The sequence below is a fragment of the Euprymna scolopes genome, chromosome 20 (assembly GCF_053919585.1).
Source record: "Euprymna scolopes isolate OS-2025 chromosome 20, ASM5391958v1, whole genome shotgun sequence".
Taxonomy (NCBI): Eukaryota; Metazoa; Mollusca; class Cephalopoda; order Sepiida; family Sepiolidae; genus Euprymna; species Euprymna scolopes.
This window is the reverse complement of record NC_136501.1, coordinates 64,704,171-64,716,471: the sequence shown is the minus strand read 5'-3', so window position 1 is coordinate 64,716,471 and position 12,301 is coordinate 64,704,171. Positions and strand designations below refer to the sequence as shown.

The 12,301-nt window shown below is 32.9% G+C and overlaps 1 protein-coding gene across 2 annotated transcripts in view; it reads left to right on the top strand.

The window, feature by feature from the left end:
* LOC145241452 (mitogen-activated protein kinase kinase kinase 4-like) overlaps positions 1-12,301 on the top strand; it is a 145,847-nt gene that overhangs the window by 86,704 nt on the left and 46,842 nt on the right. For both annotated transcript variants that reach the window (XM_080104428.1, XM_080104427.1), the window contains exons 10-12: positions 96-245; positions 5,573-5,734; positions 7,730-7,863. In XM_080104428.1, the coding sequence (XP_079960554.1) occupies positions 96-245; positions 5,573-5,734; positions 7,730-7,863 (446 nt within the window). The remainder of the gene's footprint in view (positions 1-95; positions 246-5,572; positions 5,735-7,729; positions 7,864-12,301) is intronic.

Sequence of the window (12,301 nt, the reverse complement as noted above, 5' to 3'; positions counted from 1 at the left end):
CTATTTTCTAAACGCCTTTTTCTGTTTATCAGATGCTTGTATTTCATTTCCTTTGATGTTTGCCTACAATTCAAAAACATCTACTCTTTGCACAGGTTGATGGTCTCATGATGGTTGTGACTCATTCATCCTTACTTCCTCCCCTCCGTGAAGAATTCTCTCAACTGATGGGCAGCTCTGTGGATATTGTCCATGAACAGATTTCTTGCCACCAAGCGATTTCTGAATCCTTAGCAGAACTAAAGGTAAACCCTTTTTTCTTTTTTTTTCTTTTTTTTCAAACAACTGATTATTAGACATACACTTCTTGTACGACCAAATCTGAGTATTTGAAGATGTTGGCTTCCTGACCCAAAATGGCCCAAACATTGATGTTATTCCCCCCCCTTTCTCTTTGCAAAACTCAATATTTTACAAACCTAAAAAAATAAAAACAATTTTTCTCTACAAAACAATCAAACCAAACACCATGAATACATATTTGAAGATATAAAAACTTGAAACGTAAAAACCTTTTCCAAAATTTCTGGATTCAGCATTAAATAACACAGAAAGTGTTGATATGCCGTAAAACAACCAAACAAAGACACAACTTCATTCATTATTTAATCACAGTGCTCAGCACTCATCAAAAGTGAACATGCATGTGTATGGAGGGGAGAATCAGGTGTAGTTGTGGCAAGTTTCAGAAAGCATAAGGTTTTTAAATGATGTATCATCCTTAAGCTGAAGAAATCTGAAGATAGCCATTTGTATTGATGACAGGATATTGGATGAATCCACCCACTTGTTCATCTATTGGTATGTGACTCCATGATCACCTTTGTGATCACGCTACAATAATTCAACACAAGACAAGTAATTGATGGAAAGTAGGTGTGTACGCGTGACTTTTTTTTTCTTTTTTCACCCCAAACAAGGCACAGTGCCTCTTTGATATAGGAGACTACTATCTGGGACATAGTTTGCAGAGATACTATGTAGGGAGTTGAGCAGCAAGATGTCTGTTTACATTACATTTGAACTTTTGCATGTCAGTACAGTCAGGGAAGCAGGAATCCGGAAGGGAATTCCAAAGTCAAGCAGTCTGAAGGAAGGTTTTCTGGCATCTGGGGATCTCTGTGTAGGAGTGGGATTTTGCTGCTTGTTGGGTTTGTCGGAGATATTTACGCAAAAGGAGTACAAGAGCTTGTAGTTTATTGGAGCACCTACTATTAAAATACTTGTAAAACAGGTAGAGAGATGCAACATTTCGTTGATGGGACAGAGGTTGAAGCCTAGCTGACAGTATGAGACCTATGAGGTTGGCGACTCTTTTAAACCCTGTGAGAGACTAGTAGTAGATGCACCAGCCCAAATGTGGCAACAATACTACATACGTGGGCGAATGATGGCCTTGTAGTGGTACAGGACACTCAGGTGTAATTAATTTTCTAGCACGGTAGAGAGAGCTTGCCTTCTTTGCAGTAGCCTTGGCTATACCCTCGATGTATCTGTTCCAACTCCTGTTTCTTATGAATATTAAATCAGTTTGAACGAAGTACTTTCAGGTAATGTATCATTAGCCATGACTGTTACTGGTTGAGAAGGTTTCTTGTAATTATTAAAGGAAAGATGCTTAGTCTTGGCAGCATTAAATGTGACCATCCATTTTTGTCCCCATTTCATTGCAGATTGGAGATCTTCTTGGGTTTCTGCCATTGTCTTGCATATGTATTCATTCGTTTTCCCATCATGTCTGTTATAGAACATGGTGTTTTCAGGAAATATACCCATCTCGGATTATTTTATCAGAGAAGTCATTTATGAATATCAGAAATAATAAAGGTTCAAAGATCGACCCCTGAGGTGCTGTCGCATTTATATCATATTGTTTTGACGTACAACCGTCGTGAACAATCTGGATTCTTCTCTTATTTAAGATACCGCAATGTAGCAAAAAGAGAACTCCAAACTTTCCTGTCCCTCACTCGACACATTCTGTAAATCATGTTGGCCCCCTCCCCAGCTATTTTCTTCTTGGCCTGATCTACTCCTGCTCGATTTTAAGTCCAATTTCTCCAATCTCACTCGAAGGGAACCTGTGAACCATCAACTGTTGTCCACGGCTCTCAAGACTGTCTATAAACTGTAAACTGTCATAAAACAAACTTCAGTCCTAAAACACTCGGAAATTAATTTTAAATATATTGACTTTTCTGTCCAGTCATTTGTCCCAGTCATAGTCACACCTTGATTGATCGTACTTTTTTTGAACACCTTTTGTGTGAATAACTTCTTCCCCTTTGTCTTTTTACAAACTTCACTTCTTATACATTTGTTTTTCCTCCTCTTGTTTTTTTTTTTTTTTTTTTCACATCCTAACAGTTTTTTTGAGAGGATGCGGTTGCTCATAGCATCAGATGAGCAATGGTTGACAACAATTGGCAACATGAGTAAATTACATGATGAATCAGGATTATGAAAATAAAATAAAAAAAATAATCAACTAATGTTTATGGTAGTGAATAATTCAGAGCATAAGCAAATTCATAAACAAAAATATCTTTTTTAAGAAACTTTTTTTTGATTATAAAGAAGCCAAGAAGAATTGTTATTCCTTGGCAGCAAAGCCAACAAGGTTATTTTTTTTAATGACTTTTTGGTATTTGTACAGTTTAATCAAGACATTAAAAAATGAAAATATTGAAAAAAGGTTATATTGTATGTATCCATTTTGTACTGAAGATCTCAAAAAAAAAATTTCACTTAATTTGATCAAGTAGTTTTTATTTCTTTTTTTTTTTGACAGTGCGTTGAAGGTAGACATCTTGGAATTTTTTTTAACACACCACGGGGAGATAACTCAATATAAAGTGCTGACACCCCCTCCCCATCTTTAATAGTAGCTTTTCTTCCTAAAAATCGAACCTTTTGCTCGGTATCATCACAAATTGTTTTTTTGCTGTAAAAAAAAAAAAAAAAAAAAAAAAAAAACTTTGAAATTAAGTGAAATTTTTTTTCCGGAGACCTTCATTCCATAACGGATACGTACAATTTAAACTTTTTTCAATATTTTCATGTTTTAATGTCTTGATTAAACTGTACAAGTACCAACTTTTTTCCTGCTGAATGTAGTAGGTTGCTGGTCTTGTGCAGTTCTGGGAGGGGCAACATTCCAAGCTTTGCCTTTTCTCTTTAAGAAGTTAGTTTATTGCTAATTTCTTCAGGCGCCCTTACTGGGAAATGCTGATAGAGCTGCCCAAACATTTTTTCAGGCCATAGTACTCTTACTCTAGGGTGCTGGTCCTTCAATCTCAATTTCTGACTGTTGTATCACATCTTCCTGCTTTGGAAGAGAGATAAATAACCTTCAAGAAACTGGGTTTGTGAAATGTGTCAGACAAAAGTAATAGAATTTTTAAACTTTTGTTTTATTTTACAATATCGCATTTATAATTTCAATAAATGGTACTTGTACAGTTTAATCAAGACATTAAAAAATGAAAATATTGAAAAAAGGTTATATTGTACATATCCGTTATGAAACAAAATTCTCAAAAAAAATTTCACTTAATTTCATAAAGTTTTTATTTTATTTTATTTTTTTTTTTTACAGCGAAAAAACAATTTATGATACCGAGCAAAAGGTTCGATTTTTAGGAAAAAATCTAGTATTAAAGATGGGGAGGAAGTGTTTGCACTTTACATTGAGTTATCTCCCCATGGCGTGGTCAAAAAATCCCAAGATGTCTACCTTCAACGCACTGTCATAAATACGTGTTTTTCCGCTGTAAAAAAAATCCTATTCAATCAAATTAAGTGAAATTTTTTTCTGAGATTTTCAGTCCAAAATGGATACGTACAATGTTAAGTTTTGAGACATTGTGTTGAACAAAGATGGCGGCGTAGTTCAGATCAGTAACCAAGATGGCGGCCAAGAATCAAATGCGGTCCGTGATGTAGTTAACGGCGAACTGATTGAATCCAAAATTCAACAATTTTTATAATAATTTTGAAACGTTTTGATTGGTTGTTTAGCACAGCCGTTGTTTATAAAAATGATTGGCGAATCCATTCGTCTCATACTCCCATTAGGAGTCAAAAACATTTTGCATACAATATAACCTTTTTTCAATATTTTCATTTTTTAATGTCTTCATTAAACTGTACAAGTACCCAATAAATATTTGTTTCATGTTGAATAAAAAAGAAATATTCAATTTGTGTAGACAGGAGAACATTCACACAGCAGCAAATCCTGGGAATCTCAACCTGAAAGGTTAGTTAGAAATGACTCCTATACCATACATTATGACTATGTAATCCCTACAGCCACCTACCTTGAAAATGCTGCTGTGAAATCTGACATAGTTATATGGAATAAGTCAGAGGAGAGTGGCAACCTTGGTTGAAGTGAGTGTCCCTAATGATGGAGGTCTGAACAAAGCTGAAAAAGAGAAACAGACCAAATATCAAGGTCTCATGTATGATATAAAAAGAAAATGGAAGCTTAGGGAAATATCAATCATACCATTTATTATAGGTGCCACAGGGCTTATGAAGAAGAACCTGAAGTCCTACCTAATATTCCTGATGAACCAAGTGTAAAAGAGATCCAGACAATTGCACTTAAATGAACAACGAGGATACTAATAAGAGCTCTCGGTTGGTTTCAGTAAAAAGCATGGCAATGTTGGCAGCTGGTTTGGCTTCCCCATACCCAACGTTACAATCTTCAAAAGAAGAAAATAGAAAAAATAAAAAAAATAAGATAGTTGGTCTTACCAGCAACGAGTGCAGATTCTGCGACACAGAAATAGTGTGACAACCTAACATTCAATTGTAAGGTTCTATTGGGGGATGACTATTATTGAATGCATAAATGTTTCCATTGAATCATATGTAAAAAAAGAAAAAAAAAAGTTGAATATCCAGCACAGCAGAAAGTCCTAGAAACATACCTGACAGAATTGTTAAAAATTAGTCATACACCATCCACTATGACTATGCAATTCCTGCAGCTACGTATTTAGAAAACGGAGCTGTTAAACCTGACATAGACAAGGAGATTGTAGCAATCCTAGTATAAGTCAAGTTACCCTAATGGTGCTGGCTTAAAACCGAGCTGAGCTGGAAGAGATACTGAAATACCAAGGTCTTATGTATGACATGAAAAGAAACTGGAATCTTAGGAAGATCTTCATCATTCCAGTAATCATAGGAGCTACCGGCCTCATGAAAAAGAATGTAAAAAAATAAAAATACCTTGTAAATATAACCAGGAAACTAAGTGCAAGAGACGTCCGTACAATTGCACTTGAACGGACAGTTAGAATCCTAAGAAGTTTTGTTTGAATCTTTGAAATAGCAGGTGAATGTCTAGCATCGGGTAGAATGCCCCATCTCCGGCAAAAGCAAAACAATAAGAAAATTGAAAGAGCAAAAAAAAAAAAAGAAAAGAAAAAAGAGAGGTTGTCTTATTTTATTAATAAAGAGGTTAAACATAAGCTTATTTAAGATTCTTTACCAACTGTGAATTTAAAAAAAAAATTATTTCGTTCATTGATATTTTATTTTATTTTTTTTGTAGGAAACTGCAATGAGTTTGCGGAAAAAGATTTCTTCTACAATAACTCAGTTGAGTGAAAAGTTATACTTTGTTGAAATGAAAAAGATGGACCATAAGGAAAGAAGCCATTTGCTCAATATTTATTGTGTCACCATTTATAAAGGATATAATTTTGGTTTTGAGGTAAATGATCTCTTTATTTGACTCGAATTAAAATGTTATCAATTCAATTATTTACTAACTTAAATAAAGTATGTCTGTTCTAATCCTAATCTCGTTCAACAATATTTCAAATGATCTTATCTACTCTCAGAGCACTCTTTTTTACCTGGACAAAGTATAAAACTGACTTCACAATCTAGTGGTGGATGATCATATATTTGTATTTTTAAGAGATTTTTCTTTGATCTTCAAAAAAACTGGGTTTTATCTTGGTCAAACTGAGAGACAACTTTTTCATACATTTTCTTTATACAAAGTTCTTTTCTGAGTATCTTCATTAAAAATTGTAGTTTTTTTTTGTTTTTTTTTTACATTGTAGACACTTTCACACAGAAGAGCTATTGCTAGCCTTTCTCTCCACTGTATTTATCTTCATGATAAATGCTCTACTGAGCTTGATTCCCTCCCTCCACTTGTTTAAAACATTTGCAGCAAGAACTCGCTTGGCTACAACCATAGCAAAGAACTTTGCCTTTTCTCTTTCTGTACCAGAAACCAAACAAAACTTCCACGAACAAAATTTTTCCCTTGAGTATCCCAGCTGTGGAACAAAATACTATGAAGTTGCTTTTCAACTGACTGCAACATTGTTGTCTTAAAGTTTAATGCAAACAAATACTTGTTGAGACGTCATCTTAGATAATCAATTCCTCTTAAGTAATCTTCTGACCATGCAGTCTATTGTTTCCAATCCTCTCATTGTGTCAATCATCATCTAACTGACAATTTTTTTAACCTTTATCCTTGAGTGGTCTTGGACCTAGATAAATGGTAACCCATTAGTAAAGGAAAAAATATATAAATAGTATAGAACTTTGAACAACATTGGCATTAAGCCAGCATGGCATAAAAGACTACCGCCTTTCTTTTCATATAATACTATAGGGTTTTGTTGTTTGGAGACCCCAAATAGTAAATTATTTGTATTCTTTTATTAAAATTCTATTTGTTTATCTTCTGTAATTTATGGGGTACACTAATATTTTTCACTGATACATTACATTACATTAATTTTCCTGTTATTTTATTTTGAACTTCACTATTTCTTATGTATTTCAATAAAAATAAACACCCATATCTTTTCTTTCATTAAATTCAGTAAAGGAAAATGTTTGCTGTCCATGTTTTTTCTTAGCTGGAATAAGTATTTTCTAAAAAACGAAAAGGTACTTTTACAGTTTAATCAAGACATTAAAAAATGAAAATATCGAAAAAAAAAAAAAAAGATTACATTGTACGTATCCGTTATAGAATGAAGTTCTTAAAAAAAAAAAAAAAAAAATTTCACTTATTTTGATAAAGTAGGTTTTTTTTTTATACAGCGAAAAAACAATTTATTATGATACCGAGCAAAAGGTTGTCATGTTTCGATTTTTAGGAAGAAAAGCTAGTATTAAAGATGGGAGGGAGTGCCGGCTCTTTAAACTGAGTTATCTCCCCATGGCATGTTCAAAAAATTCAAAGATGGCTCCTTCATTGCGTTCTCATAAAAACGTGTTTTTCCGCTGTAAAAAAAAATGACTCTATCAAATTAAGTGAATTTTTTTTTTTTTTTGAGGTCTTCAGTCCAAAACTGATATGTACAATATAACCATTTTTTTTTTTTTTTTTCGATATTTTGATGTTTTTAATGTCTTGATTAAACAGTACAAGTATCAAAAAAAATCTACATAACTAAAGCAAATTAATATATCTATACTAGTTAAAAGGGAAAAACAAAATAGGCTAGTTGACATCTATCCTACTTGCTTATCTTTTGTAATTTTTGGTGTACACTAATATTTTTCACTGATAAATAATAAAATAATAAATAATAAATAATAATTCATAAGTTTTCCTGTTATTTTGAACTGTCATCTTTTGTTTAATCTTAATATAAATGAGTATCAAATCTATTTTCCACTTCGACTTTTTGTTTTTTCTGCATTTAAATACTCCTCCTCCTCTTTTTTATAGTATCATAGAGAATTGCAACGACTTGTATCAGATGAACATAAAGCACAATTGGGGAGGAGCATGATCAGCTTTGCTAAAGATTGGATGAAATTTGTGATGGAGAAATGGGAAAAGGGACGTGGCCGGAGGCCGACGTGAGTATTTATTAACAGAATTACTGCACTCTGTGCTTTTTTTGTTTTCTTTCATAGAAATCTTTATACAGTCCCTGCGTGGATTATCTGCAAAGATTACTGTCAGCTAACACACTTTCTAACTTCTGGCATAGCACTACTGGAAGTGGTGACAAGGCAAATCAGTTCTTTTATTTTTATTGTTCTTCAGTATTTCTATTGTGAAGTGATTTATTGTGATTTATTGAAATAAAATTTGTAAAAAAATTAAAAAGTATAAAATAAAAATTAACAAAATTATATACATAAAGATAACACAATTAGTCGTTTTTGATAATCATCTGACAGAATTCCTGTGGTGACAGAGAAAGCCAACTATTTTAGTAATATTATGTATTGGATACATTATTTTATAATGTTTGAAATTGTGTCATTTTGATTTCAATAATTTTTTTATGTGTTCATAAACATATATTTATTATATAAATTTGGATAAAACTTTTATTTGTAAAATTAAAAAAAATTTTTTTATAATTTCATAAACACATTTCTTATAAAATTTCAAATAAAATAAAAACATTTTTAAATTTTATTAGAAGTGCAAATAAAGAACAATAAAAATGAAGGAACTGATTTGCCTTGTCACCCTTTCCGGTAGCCCTACATCAGGAGTTAGAAAGTATGTTAGCTGACTATAACTGCTGCTAGTTACACAGTAAGATACTTTCAGAGAAAAATCTAAATTTATACAGCTCATAAGAGGATGGGAAGATAAATGCTTTAATATTCTGCTAAACATATTCCTACCCCACATGTAACATTTTCTTTACCAAAATAAAAGTTTTTAATATATATGGGTCTTTTATCGCCACTCATTGTCGCTTGAATTCTTCAAGTTTTCGCTGCTACATTGACTCTTCTCGTGCTTGCTGCATTCCATGGATGGCCATCAATCGGCTTTAGCTAGACAAATAAAACTACTTTTCATGCAGAAAGTCCTGAGAGTTTCTAAGGTTTTATTTTTGGAGAGAATTGACTCGCACAAAGTCGGAGAAAGACTAAAGTTTTATTAAATAATTATTTAGTTAACTAATCTATTTAACTGAGATGGATGAGATGCAAATAGAGATCTTAGAGCAGTTATTTCGCTCTTGGCAATATTTAAAGTTCCCTTACAGTATTATTGTTGGTGTGTCTTGTACCTGCTTCCACAATCAACTGATTTGAAAACTTGTTTTCAATTTTGGATAAAATGCAATGTTATTTACTTTCCTCTCATTTCCTGTTGTCTCTCATCTGATATGTCATCATGTGCTTTAACCTTTCATGTCACTCACCTTTGATTTACCCCTTGGTAATGACACTCTTTCGCAGATTTAAATTATATGTACTTGATGCAACCCTTGTCAAAATCCATACTAGCTCACTATTGACATAAGGTCCTTCCATTATGTAACACACACAACAACCTTTATTAACTCTGCCAAGAAGGTTGTTTTTGCTCATTTGTTGGTGTACAGTCTAGGATCCATATTGCTTGACTAATCATTACCAAGCTTGGTCAAAATATCAGTCATAGTCTAACTTAGGAATGATTTAATTTTGGAGTAAGTCAAAGATCAAAGGTGAAAGTCATAATTTTGATGATAACTTTGGATCTGTTCATCATAGACACTTGCCACTTGGCACATAGTCTAGTCAATGAAGTCCTGCATTTTATATGACCTTGACTTGAAAAGTTCTGCCATGATTGAAATTTTGACAGCATTTCAAATTGTGATTTTTCCGAATTGGATCTGATAACAGTAATCACCATGTTGAATTTCATGATCAGATCAATAGTTTTTGAGTTATTAATGTTTTTATGGCATAACGTCAGGAATACTTCAGACAATATGTAGAAGTAAGGCTAAAACAATTTTGTCAGGATGAGATCTACAATCTATCAACTGACTTCTTTTTTTATTATTCAATTTTCACCCCAAACAAGTGGACAGTGCCACTTTGAAGTAGGGGGCTACTATCGGGGACATGTTGCAAGGAAGAGAGATGTGCAGCAAGATGTCTGTTCACATTACACTTGAACTTCTGTATGTCAGTACAGTCAGGAAAGCAGAATCTTGGAAGTGAGATCCAAAGTTTAGCAGTTCTGGGGAAGAAACTATTGGAGTAGAAGGCTTTCTTACACCTCTCTAGGGATCTCTACTGTGCAAGGTTGGGATTTAGCTGCTTGTTGGGTTTGTCGGGGGTATTTTATGTCGAGGGAGTACACGGGCTTGTAATTTGTTAGGGCATTCACCATTAAAATACTTGTAGAACAGACAGTGATGCAATATTTTGTTGATGGGACAGAAGCTGAAAATCCAACTCTCCCAAACGGAACAGTTTTGGCTTGGAACAAAAATTAAGATTGCCTCAGTCTAAAAGGATTTCTTCTGCACTGATCGAGAACAGATGAAGTGTAATATCAACAGATACTACACTTTACTTCTAGTTAAAAGATTCTCTTATGCTAACTTTAGAAACTCGTTTAAGTTTCTTCAACTACATTTTTTTCTGATCCTAGGTATGATTTAAAAGTACATTCAGTAATGAGGATCCAATTTGTAAGCTTTAGGAAGAGTGCAGTAAAGTCTTAGGCTTAGGAGTTATGATACCAACCTATTTGTACCTGTTGTGCTATTAACTATTGGTGAGCCCCATCTATGAGTTACATGAAATTTGCCCCCCCCCCCCGGACCCATCTCTAATTCCATCCATCTTATGACAGTTCAGGACCTATCAGGTTATGACTAGGGCTATAACAACAGCATATTTTTTTTTCATTGTTTTGACTCTCGACACAATTAATCAACAGAGGACCACATCACTCTATATAAAAGCATATAAGATATCAACCGATACACAGTCGAGAGTCTAAACAATGAAAAGAATATGCTGTTGTCCTAGCCCTAGTTATGACAGTTCAAGACCTATCAGGTTGGCGACTCTTTTGAACCCTACCCAGGAGTGAGAATAGTAGCACCAGCCGATACATGGGCGAATGGTGGCCTTATAGAGGTAAAGGATACTTTCAGGCGTAAGTTACTTTCTTGCCCAGTAGAGAGAAACCACCTTCTTCGCAATGGCCTTATGTTCTAAGATTTATTCAGCAAAATCAAAAAGGTAATCAGAAGAATAAGATTATTGCTATGAACATGCTGTAACTCCTGTATCTTATGTTGTATTTAATGTTTAAAAAAAAACAAAAAACTATACATTAATTTGATCGTACATCGATATCAACATTAAAACACTGAAACCTCAGCCAATATTAAATGTATCCATTATTCATTTGATGGTCTTATACATTTTCTTTTTTTTTTTTTTTTTTTCTACAAAAAAAAAAAAATCAGATGACCACATCATAATTGTCCTGCAAGCAGTTTCCAACGTTTTTGTAAAACCAAGGGTATTGATAGATGATCAAAAAGTGTATAGTGCTTTTTAAATATATATTTATATATTTTTCCTATACTAAAAACAAAAAATTACACATATATTCATGATTTTGTATAAAAAAGATATATTTTGAGATATATACTTTATGAAATTGAATGGAACCCTTTTTGCTCATTTTTTTGTGTACAGCCTAGGATCCATATTGCTTGACTAATCATTACCAAGCTTGGTCAAAATATCAGTCCTAGTCTAACTTGGGAATGATTTAATTTTGGAGTAAGTCAAAGATCATGGAAAAGGTGAAAGTCATAATTTTAATGATAACTTTGAATCTGTTCATCATAGACACTTGCCACTAGTCTAGTCAATGAAGTCCTGCATTTTATATGACTTTGACTTTAAAAGTTCTGCCATGATTGAAATTTTGACAGCATTTCAACTTTCGACTTTCAGATTGACTTATTTTTAATAAAACTGCTAGGGGCCACAATTTGGGGGCTTTGGTTCAATATGTTGCAAATAACAAGTTCAATAAAGCTATGTTTCTGGCTCCAGAGCAGAGATATTAGTAAGTTATACTCCAATGACCAATGGAAAGAATCTGTCCGCTATCATAATTTTTGTTTATTTTCCATATTTTTATTTAAAAAAATAATTTTTTACTTAATTTCAGTGAATTTAAATATATATATATATATATATATATATATATATATATATAAAAGAGCAAATAGTTAATATTTACTTATATTTTACTATATGCATTTACTTACATACTTACTTTATCTGAAATTTGCTGATACCGGTCATTCTCTCCCCTTAAATTTTTTTTTTTTTTTTTTTTTTTTTCATTTCATTTGGTGTCTTTTAATAACTCCTGATATTTTCTTAAGTAATAACTTGTACATTTCAGTTGACCTTTTTTTTGCTCTATATTTTTGGCGCCTTTTAACGTCATCTTGTCTGGGTCGTTTTGACATTGGCTTTTCTATTTTAAATTTAATTCAATCACCATTCA